This window comes from Lagenorhynchus albirostris, chromosome 5 (genome assembly GCF_949774975.1).
Source record: "Lagenorhynchus albirostris chromosome 5, mLagAlb1.1, whole genome shotgun sequence".
Lineage (NCBI taxonomy): Eukaryota > Metazoa > Chordata > Mammalia > Artiodactyla > Delphinidae > Lagenorhynchus > Lagenorhynchus albirostris.
The window spans coordinates 61,550,606-61,569,128 of record NC_083099.1 but is presented as its reverse complement, the minus strand read 5'-3'; the positions used below and the strand labels follow the sequence as shown (position 1 = coordinate 61,569,128).

The window sequence follows — 18,523 nt, the reverse complement described above, 5'->3', positions numbered from 1 at the left end:
GGCGCAGTGGTTGAGACTCCACCTGCCGATGCAGGGTACACGGGTTCATGCCCCGGTCCGGGAAGATCCCACATGCCGCAGAGCGGCTGGGCCCGTGAGCCACGGCTGCTGGGCCTGCGCATCCGGAGCCTGTGCTCCACAACGGGAGAGACCACAACAGTGAGAGGCCGGCGTATCACCAAAAAAAAAAAAAAAAAAAAAATGTTCAGATGGTAAAAAAGTATCAAATTATAAAATTTTAAATATATGCAGCTTACTGTATACCAACTATACCTCAATTAAGCTGTTTTTTAAAAACCAGTATCATGGAAGTCAGTTTTTTCTATTATTCTTGGAGGAGTTAACATTTTTTAAAAGTTAAATTAAGATCTCTAACAAAATACATTATAACAATTTTACCTTTGTCAAAATTCAATTAATAAAAAAGAAATGATTGTTCTGTTCTCTTCTACAAAGCCTGTTAAAAAACACCAACTCAAACAAAGTTGATCTTGTTGGATTACAGAAATAATATGAAGTTTTATGCTAAGCTCATTTTCAGCTCTGGAAAAAAAAAAAATGAAGGGACTTCCCTGGTGGCGCAGTGGTTAAGAATCCGCCTGCCAATGCAGGGGATATGGGTTCGAGCCCTGGTCCGGGAAGATCCCACATGCTGCGGAGTAACTAAGCCTGTGTGCCACAATTACTGAGCCTGTGCTCTAGAGCCTGCGAGCCACAACTACTGAGCCTGTGTGCCACAACTACTGAAGCCTGCGCACCTGGAGCCTGTGCTCCACAACGAGAAGCCACTGCAATGAGAAGCCCGCACATCGCAACGAAGAGTACCCCCGCTCACCACAACTAGAGAAAGCCCAAGCACAGCAACAACGACCCAACACAGCCATAAATAAATAAATAATAAATTAATTTATTAAAAAAAGAAAAAAAAATTACCCAAATATTCACCAAATTTCAAATCTGACTTTTTGACAAATGTTTGTGAAAAGATGATACTGAGGTATTGGAAGACAAGCCCCAGTTTTTAACTAATACTTATATTCCAAATACTTTGAGTATTTTAAGCCTGCATAAGGCTAGACAAATTTTATTTGAGTTTAACTCTTCTAATATTTAGAAGAAAAATAATTAAAAATTAGTTAGGGGCTTCCCTGGTGGCGCAGTGGTTGAGAGTCCGCCTGCTGATGCAGGGGACACGGGTTCGTGCCCTGGTCCGGGAGGATCCCACATGCTGCGGAGCGGCTGGACCCGTGAGCCATGGCCGCTGAGCCTGCGCGTCCGGGGCCTGTGCTCCACAACGGGAGAGGCCACAACAGTGAGAGGCCCGCATACCGCAAAAAAAAAAAAAAAAAAAGTCAGTAGTTCAGTCCTCTTAGTATATTTTTTGTTCTCTGCAGGCAATCAAGGAGTGGCAGTAAAGGAATATCTTTTTTATGGTGCTTGGAAGGTAAAGATCTGTCCATAGGAAAGCAGTTTATAGACACACACACACAAACAGGTACTCAGACATGTCATATACATTCTTCTAGTCTTTCCAAATCTCAGAGAAAACTTATCAGGATTCTTATATTTTGCTAAGAGAAAAGACCTATTAAAAAGATCTGAGGGGAATATATGAAGAATAAATAGTTCTTTCCTAAGTAAAAGAGAAGTTAAGAATGAATGAATGGATACTTCAAAAATATTTGTTGAGGGAGTTCCCTGGTGGTCTAGTAGTTAGGATTCGGCACTTTCACTGCTGTGGCCCAGGTTCAATCCCTGGTCAGGGAACTGAGATCCTGCAAGCCACATGGCATGGCCAAAAAAAAAAATTGTTGAAAATTAATTAATACCTAGAATATTCATGATACTGCTAGGCCCATCACAAAAGATGGGGGTAGAATCTTAACTTCCCCTGAAGTCTTGCCCTGCGTGGATCCCAAACTACTGCAACTCCTTCTCCTCCTCCTTTCTCAGGATCATTTGTTTGCACTGACTTCATCTTCACCTCTAGCCACTTCTCTTCCCAGTACTTCCCCCTAATATTTTCTACTCTAGGTCCTCCATTGTTTGCAGATTTCTTGGGCATACAAGAATAATTACTGGAAAACAGAGCATTCAACCCATGTCGAAAAAGACTTTCAGTATAGGGAGGCGTAAGAGGGAGCTACAGTGAAAGGACAGGGACCTGTGGGCTCAATCTTGAAGAATAGACAGTCATAAGACTGACTTTGGAAAAAAGAGGCAAGAGCATTCTAGAGAGAAAACATAGTAATGGCTTGGAACTAGAAATGAGCACTGCATGTTCTGAGAGAGCCAGCAAGGACAGTTTAACTTACACCATTAAAGAGGAGAGTTTCTGGGAGAAGTAGATTAGAGGGGGACTGGGTAGGACAGGGTCTTCAATATAATGATTTGATAGTAATAATAACAAGTAATACTGCTAAGATTTATTGAGTACTTCTATATGCTAGCCACTATGCCTAATGCCCTACATGTAATATGTTGTTTATTCCTCACAGCAAACCTATAAGGTAGTAATCATGTTCCTAATTTTGCAGCGAGGAAACTGAGCCTTACGGAAGTTAAAGAACTATTCCCAAATCACTCAAATAGGAACTTCAGGTGCCAGGATGTAAATCCAATTTGACCAATTGCAATGTATGCTTCTTTTCCACTGTTTCTACAGGGAGTGGTAGATTAATTTCTAGTGGTATATATGAGTGGTAGAACCGGTAGGCTAAAAGGGGAAGTTAATGATGTACAATTTGAGTTAAAAAAAACAATAACAGGTGGTAAAAAGAAGAAAAACTTTTGTACTAAAGGGCCAACAACAATTTACACTTCATTAAGATTCTTTTCTTTTGTATAAAGCATGCTCAAGATTTAATTTAAAAAAATTATTTATTTATTTGTTTGTTTGGCTGTGCTGGGTCTTAGTTGTGGCATGCAGGATCTTTGCTGCTGCGTGCGGGATCTTGAGTTGTGGCATGTGACCTCTTAGTTGTGGCACGTGAGATCTAGTTCCCTGACCAGGGATTGAACCCGGGCCCCATGCATTGGGAGCACGGAGTCTCAGCCACTGGACCACCAGGGAAGTCTCTAAAGATTTAATTTTAAAAGTCACTAAAAACTAGAAACAAACCTAAATTATAAGTATTCTTAAATAATTTATGCCATGTAATGAATATTATGTAGCTGTGAAAAAATATTTTTGAAGCATTTTTAATAACATGAAAAATCACTTAGACTATAGTAAGGGGATAATTATAATAAGCCTATCATTGAGAAATAAGGGGATAAGTTATGACGTTAATGAAAAATAGTAAAAAATTTAAAAAAATGGAAGAAAATATGTAAAAATGACAGAAATAATTACACCTGGGTAGAAGAAGAACAGGCGGTTTATTTTCTTTGTATATTTTTCCTATAGAGTATTTCAAATTTACCATAATGGGCATGTTACTTGAACCTCTCACTGTCGTGGCCTCTCCCGTTGCGGAGCACAGGCTCCAGACGCGCAGGCTCAGCAGCCATGGCGCGCAGGCTCAGCAGCCATGGCTCACAGGCCTAGCCGCTCCACAGCATGTGGGATCTTCATGGACCGGGGCACGAACCCATGTCCCCTGCATCGGCAGGCGGACTCTCAACCACTGAGCCACCAGGGAAGCCCCCACATGTTACTTTTAAAATCAGAAAAAAAGTAGTAACTAGCAACAAGAGAGATCTCTTTTAACTTCCTTTTCATCCAATGACATCTTCCTTCTTTCTTAACTCTTTTCCCCTCTTCACTCTGTCCAGTTTTAGCCCAGTATTTCAGGTGGAAATGGGCATGCTCACTCATATATCTATATGTTTGATGGTCTTTGCACAAGTGGCAATACTGCACAGAAGGGTACCAGGCTAATACTTGTTTCTCAAAGGAATTTAGGATCTTGGCTAAGCACATAGGTTTTGAAGTTATACAGATCTGAGTTTGAATTATACTCTTGTAATTTATTCACTATGTGACCTGAGGCAAGTTTCTTAACCTGAGGTTAATTTTCTAATATGAAAAAATATTTTCCTCATACAGGGTTATTACAATTTAGTAAGCTAATACATGGAATATACCTGGCAGAGAGAAAAAAATTCAATAAAAGGTAGTTATTACTTGGGGGAAGTGCTGTAACCTTCATGTTACACAAACTAGATTCATATATTTGTCCAAACCAGGCTAAATACGTCCTCAAAAGTAGAGTGGCAATAATACGTTCCATTTCTACATCCTAAAGGGATCTGCATGGTTAAAGCCTCTCTAAAATTGAAACCCATTTCCTTCACTGCACTTGAATATTTTATTTTACTTGTTTATTTTCTGTTTCCCTCACAAGACTCTTAAGCTCCATAACTGAGTGTGTTAGTTCCTCTCATAAATCCAGACACTGGTATAGTACATGGTAATGGTTGGTCCTCAATAAATGTTTGTTGAACAGATAAAACTTCATATTCTCCCAACTGCAAACCTTGTATCTCTGTTTCTGCAAATATATTGAATATTTTGGAATACTTAAGTATTGCCAGTGGAAAAGAGAAACTAAAGGTGACAAGCATTTCCAGTCCACCATAGTACCACAGCTGTCATTTATTTTCCTCTGACCCATCTAGCTAAGCTTAGAAAGAGAGGCCTAGTTTTGCAGAGTCTCTCAACACGAGCACTCCAATCAGGACACAGAAACAACATACTGTGTGGTACTCCTTTCCAATTTCACATTTCAGAAAAATGGCCACTCTAAGCAGTAACTTGACATCCTTGGAATTGCTGGAGTGCACTGAAAAGTACAGTAGCACTTCCTAAGCATACCACCGCGACCCCCCAAAAAGAAAAAAAATTCCTGCAATTAAAAGCAAAAACCTAAACATTAAGTCCTTATTTCTCATCTAAAAAAGCTGAATCATAATATCTCTCCAATGGGAGTATTGTGAGGATTAATGGAAATGGGGCATGGAAAGCATTGAACACAATAGTTAAGTACGAAATAAACAGTAGCCATTGTTAAAACACAATCCTGAAGTGAACATCATGCAGAGGGGCATGAACATATCCTCATGTGTGAATTAAGTTTTGAACAGCAAAACTGCTTAGGTAACTTGAGTTTCATATTAAAATTACACTGCATTGCCTTTCTGTTTTAATTCTCATTTGTATGAAATTTTATTAAGTAAAAAAAAGTTAAAAACCTTTTTATAATTGCATTTTAATTTAATTCCTGCAATTTTATAACTTAAATGGAATTTTACTTTATTTTGTATGACAGAAAGTTATCAAAAGCCAAACTAAATTATTAAAAATGTTCTTTAAAAAACTATGTATTTTACCTGGCCATTTCCAAGCAGAGATGTATCTTTCCCTATCAGAAAATAGGATCCAAAAAAGAAAATAAAGGCATGACTGAAACCCAAGATGGTCCAATAAAGAAATGTTTTCATGCTCAGTTGACGGTTTTTACTAATGTCCCTGCAAATTTAAGAAAAAGGAAGAAAAAAAGAAATGTATTAGGACTTATTATACCTACTAAATAATTATTGCAGTTTGATAATTAAAAAACAAGATGGATTTTTAATTTAAAATTGCTTAAAAATTTTAGCAGAAAGAATAGAACCTAATTTACAAACCACTATACATCTGTGTAACAGCTTATAATTCTCATAACATATTCAAATACATTTTCTCATTTAATAAAGAAATATGATATAGGCATAATACTTCAGTTTAATTGTGAAAAGTTGATTTTTCTTTGTTATATTCTTTTTTTTTTTTTTGGCTGCGCCTCATGGCTTGTGGGATCTTAGTTCTCCAACCAGGGATCGAACCTGGGCCCCAGAGCAGTGAAAGCCTGGAATCCTAACCACTGGACCACCAGGGAATTCCCTCTTTATTATATTCTGTTGTAAACATTCAGTCATTCTGCCATGATTGTTTCTTTTTAGTGGAGTCATCTGAGTTAGGTTCAGCACTGAGGCTCCTGAATGAGTTCCTGTCTATCAATAGCTATTATGAGAAGAACCATCTGTGCCAATCTTGGGTCAAGACCAGTCCTAGTTAACCTGGGAAATCAAGGTAAGTTACTGCCATTTCTGGATAACTGAATATCTCTGTAAGTGTAGAGGTCAAGTTAATGTGGGAACCATAAGCTGGTCCTGAGCTGACTCCACATATCTATGATTACTTGGTTCTGAGAAAGGAATAACCCAGGGGAGCTGGGAAGATTTAATGTCCTCAACTCTGCATTTTGCATCAATTACTACTCATAAATTTGGCAGTGCCAGAACATGAACTAATTTCTTAGGAACTCCAGAGACAACTAATTACTGAATAACTTCTTTTGTGTCCATGAAACAGAGTATTACTGGTTTACAGCAGTAAGTGTAAATTACACAGCTGCTCAATGCATTCCTAGGATGAAACTACTCATTCCTAAAAACATTGGAAAAAATCATTCAAATCTTCTCTTTAATGTTCAACAATTATAAACCATATGACAACTGAAGTACTTCCTCAGTAAAGCATTAAGCACCAAGACAGTGCTTGATATATCTGCTTATTTTTAAGATACTTTCAAAAATTGATAACTATGTAATGTACTATTTGCAGTAAGAAGTGTATGGACATTTAATACTGGAAAACACTTACCGATAGAGAGCGGGCTTGTTCTGTAACACATGAGGGTCTATATGCTGTTCCAACAGACTATATATCAGAATAGGCAGGGATGTAAAACAAATATTGTATAAAGTCAGGTACACGCTGTCATACAATGTCTAGAAAGAGAAATTTGTAGGAATTTTGAGACCCTAAACTATGTATTACTATTATACTTATGCATGTAATTACAAAGAAGCATATTAAAAATAAATATAAAAATTACATTACATATTTTCTAATTTACACAAAATTCATTTTATTAATTCCAACTTGTTTCTTATATAGACATAATGTTCCTAGATTTATAATCTTTGTGGAATCTGGAACATTTTGTTATGTCAAGTGATTCTGCTATTATAGTGAATTGGATCTATATTTCAAGATACTCAAATTTGGTCGCTGTGATATAATTTTAGACAATTCTCCTACATGTATCCTGGGCTTGTTATTATTCCCTTGATATGCTACACATATAGTTTTGCTTTCATGGCTTTGTCTTCCCATCTAAGTCCTACACTTCCTTTAATCCATGATCCATGAAACTTAAAAACACTGGCTCAAATTCCTGATGATAGCTGCTTCTTCTAAAGTCATATGTGCTACTGTTGGTAATTAGTTGGTACTAATTGCTTAGCACTTTGCCTATTCTTTGAATATTGCTTTTCTTAATATTGATGCTGTCTCTCGAATTATACTATAAACTCCCCCAAAACCTAATCAAAATAGGTTAAGTCTCCTTGTCACATGCTCTTACAGCATTCTTTATTTCATCCAAGTAAGCAAACATTGTTACTGGCAATCAATGTCCAAGCAGGTATCTGAAATTTAGAGTTATAGGTTGTAAACAGAGGAGAAAACAGTGATTAAGGGTAGAAACAACTCATTAAAAAACCCTAAGAATAATACACTTGTCATTTCAATAAACTAGAATAAATGTCTTGATCAATTAGAGATGTGGAGTGTGGTATGTGAAAAGGGTGCTCAGGTAGTCAGTCAGAAGCGGTAGGTCCAAGTATGGTTTAGCTATGGGATCTTGGGCAAGTTACTTAATCTCTACGGATTTCAATTTCCTTTTCTATGTGACATGTATACAACAGAAGACCCACCATGTGCTTATTATAGCTACTGCTAACCTATTACAGAGTTTTCCCTCTGAGCCTATAGCTTCAGAACCCTTTTCAATACAGCACTCCTGGAACCTCTATTAATTATTTACCTTCTGAGATGAAATCTGTATGTCATCCCTGGACTCAATCACTAATGTTTCTTCCAAATCTAAAAAAATTCTATGACTCAAAAAATAAACAATGAGGTAAACTTCCAATAATTATCTGGCCTGGCTTGATATGGATTTTGCAGAAACACTACACGTAAGTTGAAAAAAGTTCACAAAATTCTCTCATAAGCTATTAAGAGTTAATATCTAGTTTTTTAAAAAGCATCCAGAGTTAAAATATATTTTGGTATTAACACTTGCTTCAAACTGAAAATCAGAATAAAGAAATATTATGGATGTTATGCTAATTAAATACACTATTAGAAAAGTTTTGTCTAGTTATCTGTAGGACTAGGAAAAATGGAAAAAGTCCCTCCAAGTATCTACCAAAAACTGAACACACACACTTTACTTTAAAAGGATAAAACAAAAGATTCTATTTACTTACCTGTTGAGAAAACAAACAGTAGAACTGATATAAAAACTGGGGTGTGATAAAGCACACATTCTGAAAAACAAGATTAAATGGAAATAATTGAAATATTTAGGTCTAAAAGAGAAACAATTTCTAAAAATGGCTATTAAGAGTCCAAAAATATAGTATCAGTTGATATGGTAAGTAGATCTGCCCATAAGAACTTGTCCGTATAAAATGGGGAAATAGGATTCCCATTTTATTAAAAAATGTCTAAAAGTAGTCTAGGCAGCATTACAAATGTCAGAAAGAAAACACCTTTGACTCCTATCATTGCCAAGCAAAACCGTAATTTTGAATTTATAACCTACCAACTATTATTCAATACTTTTCATTTATAGTACAATAAGAAAAGTTTAAACTTTAGAGCTAAAATTGCTTTAAAATGCAGAAATATTTAAAATACAACAAATGGAACGATCAAAACATCTTTCCATTTCAATAGCCTTATGTCACAGCAAAAGTTATAATAACAAGCTAGGAAAAAACTGCCACCATCATCTGTTAGCATTATGCAATCTACCTGTGTTCTTTCACTGGGTTGCAGCTATTAATTAATTATAGAAATATACGCAATATAGGACATTCTGATGTATTAAATGTCTTGGTACTCAGAGGCTCTTAATATGGATTCCACAGAACCCCATCTTTGCCCATAAGGGTCAAGAGATTAGGACAGTGTTTCAACATAATTGGTTTCCTTGTAATCCTATATATTTTATTTTATGCATCTAAAATCCCTATAATTTGTAATCTCAAAAAAGATTAAGAACCTCTGCTTGAAATCATCATATTGGAGTTAAAATTAAAATTTATTACTGGTTCAGGACAACATAACAATAAAGAAATCAAACTGTGTTCTAATTTGCATAGAATAACATACTAAGTGTGAATTTTGATGTATTCTGACAAATTCACACAGCTGTGTAACCACCACCATAATCAAGTTGAACTTTTCTGTCATGCAAAGTTCTCTCATATTCCTTTCTAGTCAATTCTATCACCTGCACCCTTGGCCTCAGGCAACCACTGATTTGCTTTCTGTGAGTACACATTAGATTTATTATAATAAAATAATAAAAGGATATTCCATAAACTGTTAGTTTTACTTAGAGAAAAAAATTTTAAGAATAATTTGTACAGTAATAGCATTCCTTAAACTGAAACCTCAAATACTCTGTTAGAAATTGATTCTAAAATATATCCATGAAACTTACCTTATAAAAAAAATACTGTACAAGGGTAGCTATTCTAATATAATAAAAATGACCATGAACAAAAAGCAATTTGGAGAGAAATTTAAATCTAGCTATTGCATAGTCACTGTTCCTTGCAGCTTGTCTTCCTTCTTTACCCATGATTCCTGTAATAAGGGGACAAAAAGGTAAGTTCATTGATAACTGATAAGTGTAATGTTTATGATATATCTGCAAATACCTTAATTAACTGTAGCAGCTGAACCTGGACTTAGGATCACTATACCCTAAAATATAGTAGACAATAGATTCCCAAAAGGTTGCTCCCCTTAAATCAAATATGTAATTAACACAAAGCTGTAACTTATACCAGGCATGCAATATCAATTTTCAAAGAATCAGAATAAAATTAATATAAAAATAATATTAAAAGTTCAGGATCTAAGAACATTAAAAAAAAATTCTAATGAAGAGAATGCTATAAAACAGCTTTGACTTCACTATTTCCAATTAACATGAAAAATATGCAAATTGAGTAATTTGAACCAAGCAAATATGATCATGTTTAATGGTCTTAAAACTTTCATGCGTAAGTCAAACACAGTGTGCTTTTTAAAAGGAAAATGTACACTATTACTTGAAATCAGTACATAATTTTATCTGATAAATATGAGAACTTTTTTTTAGGTTACTATAATTCTTTAGGTTTCAAAAGTTATTGCCAAATTTGTTTATTCAATATGGAAGCAGCTTTGAAAAAATTATTTTTCAAAATTAAAATTTTTTACTTTTGTCATAAAAGTGTTCCAAAATGTATAGGTAAAGACAATCACCTATATTCGCAACTCCTAGAGAAAACCACTATTTTTGGTCTATATACTTTTAGAATTTTTCCTTATGTGTATTTCATGTATGTGTATTTAACATATATAAAAACGAGTGCATAAAGATGGGATTATTTGTTTTGTAATCAGCTTTTGTCACTTACTACATTATGGACATTGTTTATAACATATGTGTTTGTTAACATATTCATTTATTTTCTTAAAAGAAATTCCTGGATGCAAAATTGCTAAGTCAATAGGCACACATTTAAAATTGTTATACATAATAATGCAGGGGTACCAATTTACATTCCCACTAACATCGTATAAGGGCATCTGTTAATCTATACCTTTGTCAATTCCAGGTTTTATCAATCTTTGTAATTTCTGCCAATCTGATAAGCAATTTTAATTTATATTCTTTTAATTATTAGGGAGACAACATTTTTTTCGTGCATTTAGTATTCTGTTTAGATTTCTCCTTTTGTGACAACTGATGGCTCACACCTTTCAACATATTTCTACTAGAATGTTTTCCTTATTCTCCTTAATTTGTTAAGACCTCACATATTAGGAAGATTAAGACTGTCATCTATTTTGCAAATATTCCTTACCAGCTTGTCTTTAAAATTTGTTTATGGGAAGTATTTACTTCTGCCACACATATTGATCTTTTTCCTTTTTAGTTCCTTGTTTTGTTTGGTTTTGTACCTAAAAGATCCTTCCACACCTCAAATAACAGGATTATTCATTAAAGTTTCCTATTATTTTTTATGGCCTTCAAAAATTATTTAAATCCTTAATCCACCTGGAATTTGTTTTGCTATAAGCAATGGAAAGGAACCCACTTTTTTTTTCCAAATAATTAACTAGTTATATCAGCATATTTTAATCAAATAATTTGCTTCCCTACTTATCTGAAACATCTCCTTTGTTATATACTAAATTTCCAGATGTTTGAACTGATTCTGTTCACTGGTCTGGCTGTTATCATATTAGAATCAAACTGTTATAAATACTGTAGTTTTTATGCTCTAACATATGGTATAGGAAGTTATCATCAAATTACTATGAAGATTTCTGGGTAACAACAGTATACACACTAGAAAGAAAATGAAATTTTCAAAATGAAGAGTTAATAATCCCAAAGAGGAAGGAGTTGATTTGAGAGATACACTGGAAATATTAGACCCAATAACTACTCATCACATAGGCAATTCCAGAGCGAGGAGTATCCTCTTTTCTAACTCTAAAATTTTATCCTTCAACAAAAAACCCATACTCTTCTCTTTTCCTTCCTCAATAAAATTATTGAGGAAGTTAGGTCAGAATATGGTTTAAATAGGAAATGACTGATAATTTAAACATAATAAAGTGATTTTAGTATTCTGAATCTAATAAAAATTTTAGGCAAAAATAGAAAAGAAATAAGAATGAAGGTTATTAAATTAGAAAGTATTTGAAATTTTACAATTATATTATAGTTTGGTGTAATTTCCTGTCTCTAAAATTATCTTTAAAATAAGTTGCAGAATCTTTGATGAATAAAGTAAATAATAATAACATTCTAAAATGAGAATTTAAAACCATGAGGGTAACTATGTAAATCACAAATTTAGAGTGTTAAAATGATAAAATAATGTGTAAAAGTACTTTAAAAGGTACAAAATGGCAAGTAAAAGTAAAGTTACTTTATTGGGAAGGAGAATTGGCAAAGATAAAATTCACTAATGTGGTATTTATTTCCTTGAAAATTTGGAAGTAAAATATCCTAAATATTGGGCTTAGTTATAATAGCTTTCCGATGGAAATACACTGTGATATATTACCCTGCTGCATTTAGTGTTCATTCATATATTTGATATTGTGCTTTAGTCTACAAAAGGAAAATTCAAAATCACCAATTGATTAAACTAACTTTTTAAAAGTTCAAGAAAAAATCAGTCACCTATGCCAACATGTGCTTCTTGTATCATGCTTACATCATTAGCACCATCGCCAACAGCCAATGTTATAGGCTTCTCAGGTGAGATTTTTATCAGTCTTATTACCTGAAAGACATACAACTAATTAGTTTTAGATAAAATTTAAATCTTCATGTATTTATATAAAGTCATTTATCTGAAACGATCTGTTGTAAGAAAGGTAGAGCAATGAAAAAAATGTTTATATTAGACGATAATAGGCACCGAGGTTCACTTTTTGAGGGATGTCTCCATTAAGATGTTAGGAATGTTTTTCAGAAATGACACAGCAAAACAGAGTATTATCTTTGGATTTTCTGATGGTATGTAAGAATCTTTTAAACAGTTTAAATTTGTAAAAAGCTTAATAATAATTGTGTAAAAAATAATTACAATTAATTGCACTTTGTCAGGCAATTTTTTTTCCTTCTCAAGAAATTATTCTTTTCATTTGATACAGGGGAAAGATAATTATTTTCTCTTGTAATAAAATTTTTAAAATTTTATAAAGCAATCAAAATTAAATTCAATAAAATCAAAAGAAAGGTTTCTTTGGAATACTTGAATATACTTTTATAAAGAATCTAGGAGGACTTCCCTGGTGGCACAGTGGTTAAGAATCCGCCTTCCAATGCAGGGGATGCAGGTTCGATCCTGGTCAGGAACTAGATCCCACATGCGTGCTGCAACTAAGAGTTAGCATGCAACAGCTAAGGAGCCTGCTGGCTGCAATCAAGGGGCCCACCCGCCGCAACCAAGAAAAAAAAAGAATCTAGGCATTAGCTCTGTTTGGTCTCAGGTTTTAGTCTCCATAGACTGGGGGAAATACATGGGTTATAATAATAATAAAATAGGCACTGTAAAAAAAAATCCATGAAGCCAAAAAAACTGGATGTAAAATTTTTTAGACCTATATGTAAAAAAATGTGTTCAGATGTGCATTTCAAAGGGTATCCTTGTGAAGATTACAGTTGCAAAAAATATTTGTATAGGCTATCACTTGAATCATAGTTAGCTGAACTTTAAATAATTCCTGTATATAGCTTCATATCAGAATTAATTGGCTTTTCAACTTTTTACTAAAGTTCTATTTATCACTTAACAGCTATCTTTAACAAAGAGAATTATCACTTCGTAAGAATGCAAGAATAAGCACAGATCAACAGAACCACCTGGAGGTGCAGATGAACTGAAGTCTTATAGGCTCCCTCACCAGTTAAGTAACTAACTTGTGAGACTTCAGTTATCACAGTTCAAATTTATGTCTCAGGAAAATCACAAACTGCTACCTACCACGTGGTCATTTCTAGGTCACAATGATCTATTTCTAGGTCATTATGAATAGTTGAAACTTCAATATTCACTGTGAAATTTCCAAAGGCCTAATGTACGTGGTTAAAATTCATATTATGAGAAGTGACTGACCCCTAGTAAGATACATATACTGCATACCACCAAATGGAACTATATGAGGCATTAACGTTAAAGAATACTTTTTTTTTTTTAAATTAATTTTACTTTTGGCTGCTTTGGGTCTTTGTTGCTGCAGGCTTTCTCTAGTTGCGGCGAGTGGGGGCTACTCTTCCTCGTGCTGCGCGGGCTTCTCATTGCAGTGGCTTCTCTTGTTGCGGAGCATGGGCTCTAAGCATGCGGGCTTCATTAGTTGTGGCACATGGGCTCAGTAGTTGTGGCTTGCGGGCTCTAGAGTGCAGGCTCAGTAGTTGTGGTGCACGGGCTTAGTTGCTCCACGGCATGTGGGATCTTCCTGGACCAGGGCTCGAACCCGTGTTCCCTGCATTGGCAGGCGGATTCTTAACCACTGCGCCACCAGGGAAGTCCGAAGAATACTTTTAAATCTAAATATATTTATGGGACTTGTTATGACATAAACATACCTTTGCTTTCTGCAGTGGTGCCATACGACAGCACATTACAGCTGAACAATTTTTACAAACTTCCATAAATAGTTTTTCATGTTCCCTGAGTGCAAGAGACAGACTGGTCCCATCCACCACCAGACCATGCTGAATCACATGGTCCTCTGTAATTCTAAAAAAGAAAATAATTATATTCTCTGTAAGATACTTTAAAGCCATATTATTCAGACTCATCTAGTAAACAAAAGCTTCTTACTGAAAGATGGATCATTTACTCAGACTTCACTGTTACAAAACTGGCATGTCAGGGAACAGAGTTCTATCACTTGAAAGTTAAGATTAAGCAGAACTGAGAGTGACTGATATGATGAGTAAAACAGACGATGTTCATTTTTACAATGAATTGGTATATACATGCAGTAACCATATTTTCTAAAATGTGAACTGTAATACATAATCTGAGGATATTCTCCCAAACTGTGACTATGGAAAGTCTTACAAAAATAAAAGAAGTTACTAGTTACACATTTAGCAAATTCTAATTTTAAAAAATTAAATGACATCAAGAATGTTCGGGAAAATTTACAAGCTAGATTCACCGTAGGAAGGAAAGGAATGAAGGAATCATAACTGTCTCTTGATATTTAACCCTACAATGGACTGTAATGCCAGGTATTACGACGGTGGAACATGGATAACCCCTCTTGTGGGCATACACTATACCGAGGACTACTCCAAAGCATGACCTAATTACTGGCAACTGGGCAAACTACTTGTGACAAGAAAGAGGTAAGAAGAAGAAAAACAAAAAGAAAGATAAGAAGCTTGCATCAGTATGTAAATCAACTGTATTACTGAGCACACTATTTTGTTCAACTGCTTTACCCCGCTCCTCCTTTGGTAATAAGAGTTTCTCGCTGAAAGAAGCAGCATATGTATATACAGATTTACATTCTGGAGCAAGCTTCTTATGCTGCTAAAGGCCAGCACTCAAAGTAGCATTGCACTAAATCCACCAAAAGGAAAATACTACAGTTCACCACTGGGTTCACAGTATAGCAAGATTGCTACTGAGAAACATCCATACATTTTCAATTTTTTTTCAGCTTTATTGAGATATTATTAACATATAACATATATAAGTTTAAGGTGTGCAACATGATGGTTTGATACACATATATACTGCAAAAATGACTACCACAACAAGGTTAGTTAATACCTCCATCCTTTCACATATTTTTTTGTGTGTGGTGATAACATTTAAGATCTACTTTCTTTACAACTTTCAAATATATAATATAGTACTGTTAATTACAGTCACCATGCTGTACATTAGATCCCCAGAACTTATTCATCTTATATATAAACTTATATATAAGTTTGTACCCTGTGACTATCATCTCCCCATTTCCCCCACACCCCAGCTCTTGGCAACCACCCTTCTACCACTAGCTTTTTAAAATTCCACATATAAGTATTTGTTTCTCTCTGACTTACTTTACTCAGCATAAAGCCTCAAAGTCCATCCATGTTATCACAAAAAGCAAGATTTCCTTCTTTTTTATGGTTGAATAATATTCCTTTGTGTGTGTGTATACACACACGCATATCACATTTTCTTTATCCATACACACAACAATGGACATTTAGGTTCTTTCCATTCTTGGCTACTGTGAATAATGCTGCAATGAACATGGGAGTGTGGATATCTCTGAGATAGTGATTTCATTTCCTTTGGATAAATACCCAGGAGTGGAATTGCTGGATCATATGGTAGTTCTATTTAAAATTTTTTCCATACTGTTTTCCATAGTGGTTGTACCCTCAAATTTTAAATGACAAGTGAGAAGACTATTAAATGAGCAACAAGCTATAAAAACTAAATAAATACTGTAATTTTTGTCTTATAATACTTAATTCTTTTCTGTAAGTTAAAATTATGTCTTTCATAGTATGCCTAACAACTACTGTGTTGCACTACAACTAATAAGTGGTAAACAACATTCACAACATAAAATTTAAAAAATGTGTATTTCTTTTAATAATTCTCCAATATCCAAAATCAGCACCTAAACTATTCTTCCTCCCTGTTGGCTGAACTTATTTAGCAGCCTCTGCTGCCTCCAATACATTCAGCGTGAGCACTGCCTGAGCACATGGCCTCATAAGAAGAAGTAGCAGCCAAGAGTAGGATAGATCAGATCAGTTTCCCTTGGCAACCTTCCCACAGCATACTAACTTAGGTTTTCCTCTGGACAGGTGTCATAAATCAGCATACTATCTCACAATCCATGGGGTGACATTTATGCAGTACGGAAAACCAGCTCACAGTTCTGGTACACAGTAAGGTAGCATCTGCTTATTTCTGTAGTCTCATGTCTCAATACTTCCCACATCATCTCCCATCTATTCCATTCTCTGGCCATATTTAACTACTATCAATTCCTTGAATGAATCTCTCAGCTCTGGGAATTTGCATACATTGCCCGCTTTGCTTCTTGGTGTTACTCTCTGATCAGTTTACATTTCATCGCTGGAAACAACACAGTCGTGAGTTCTAATGTAGAGCAAGAACTTAGCCTACGCTAAGCTCAGGCTAAGCTTCCCTCTTCTGTCTACCCACAGCTCTCTGTTCTTGCCTCAGTTACAATTCAGTTGTGATAGGTCTATGACAATATATTTATTTCTGTTTTTCCTACACATTGTAAGTATTCTGGGAATAAATACACCTTATGTGACTCTGTTCCAAATGCCCAGATAAGAGACAATCATTATATGTTTGTGAAGGACTGGATATATACACTAAAGCTTTCAAAGGTATGGAATTCTTTTGCTATACCCAAAATTTTTAGAATAGATACTTCCTGAAAGTCTGTAAATCAAAATCCTATTGACTTACACGGTTAACTCAGAAAATGCACTCCAGGAACTCCCTGGCAGTCCAGTGGTTAAGAGTCTGTGCTCCCACTGCTGAGGGCCCAGGTTCAATCTCTGGTCGGGGAGCTAACATCCCACAAGCCTCATGGCATGGCCAAAGGAAAAAAAGAAAAGAAAACGTACTCCACCAAAAAGATGGTATCTCTAAAACATAAGTTTCACACAGCAAGCCTAAAATTCATTTTAAGGTATAACCTTCACTTTATAATACAGCTTTTGTACAAAAAGGGAAATGAACAATACCCATGATCTTAACAGACTCACTAAAAGCACATATATAGAAGACTTAAAAAAATTCTAAAATACAAGTCATAATTATCTTTAGATGGCTGTATTATATTATTAACCATATCTTCTTTACCATTTTCAGTATTTTTTAAATGAACATTTAGTATTTTTAAAATCAGGAGTAATATTTAAGAAGTAAATGATTCTGAGCAAATAGTCTGTATGTTTTAGGGAGTTCTTGACATTATGATACTTAAATGTTTAAGCAATCACAATAGTGTTGGCACTGCTCCAAAACTGTAGTATAATTACCTAAATTAATCACCTTTTTGAGCTCAAGCAAAGACCCTTCTGAGAGCTGTACTGTCTCTTTAAAACATTCCTTAAGTAAGTTTTTCTCTGATGAAATCCAGAGTTTAGTATCACATCAATCTCTGCATAACAAATGTAAATCAAGCACTGAATGTACATTGACAACTGTGGCATTGTCTTTTCGCATTTGTTTTTCTGCATTAATATTACAAGACTGCAAAGACAGGTACCTGTATAATATCTTAGATGGCTACATACAAGCAACCCTGATGCTTACACTGAAGCACTCCTAATTTATTGTAAAAACAACTGACTGTGTTAAATGGGGGCTCCTAAATAAAGTTGATTTACCGAAAAAAGCAGATTTAGAGAAAAAGAGAACGCATTAAGAAAATAAATACCTATGAAATTATCTTTGAACAGTAAAATGCAGATTAATTTCCCTGTTTGGTCATGTGAACCTCATCAGTGGTTGGCAAATGTTTTCTGTAAAGCGTTAGAAGTAAACATTTTGATTTTAAGTTTTGTGGGCCATGAGGCTAAATTGAGGATATTATGTAGGTACTTATGCTACAAAAGAGGAAACAAATTTTGACAAAAAAATTTTTAAGTAAAAAATGTAATAATTAAGGGACTCTCTCGCCTTCTGAGAGGGTCCACACTGTCTGTGGAGTGTTTCTCCCTAAATAAATCCACTTCTTATCTATCACTTTGTCTTTCACTGAATTCTTTCTGTGATGAGACATCAAGAACCCGAGCTTCATTAAGTCCTGAGGCCAGTCTTTTGAGTTCTGCGGGAACTAAGGCCCGCACCCAGGTGGAGGATGGAATGA

At 34.9% G+C, this 18,523-nt stretch overlaps 1 protein-coding gene across 10 annotated transcripts in view; it reads right to left on the bottom strand.

The window, feature by feature from the left end:
• Positions 1-18,523, bottom strand: part of ATP11B (ATPase phospholipid transporting 11B (putative)) — a 134,084-nt gene that overhangs the window by 42,844 nt on the left and 72,717 nt on the right. For 9 of the 10 annotated variants that reach the window (XR_009540683.1, XR_009540682.1, XM_060150073.1 and 6 more), the window contains 6 exons: positions 14,232-14,385; positions 12,321-12,423; positions 9,570-9,715; positions 8,326-8,385; positions 6,650-6,777; positions 5,335-5,473 (listed from right to left, as the gene is read on the bottom strand). Coding sequence is in view for 8 of the 10 variants with exons in the window: in XM_060150073.1 (XP_060006056.1) it covers positions 5,335-5,473; positions 6,650-6,777; positions 8,326-8,385; positions 9,570-9,715; positions 12,321-12,423; positions 14,232-14,385 (730 nt within the window). In the remaining 2 variants the exon portion in view is untranslated. Of the gene's footprint in view, positions 1-5,334; positions 5,474-6,649; positions 6,778-8,325; positions 8,386-9,569; positions 9,716-12,320; positions 12,424-14,231; positions 14,386-18,523 lie in introns of those variants that run through there. The other variant, XM_060150080.1, reaches the window with a different exon arrangement.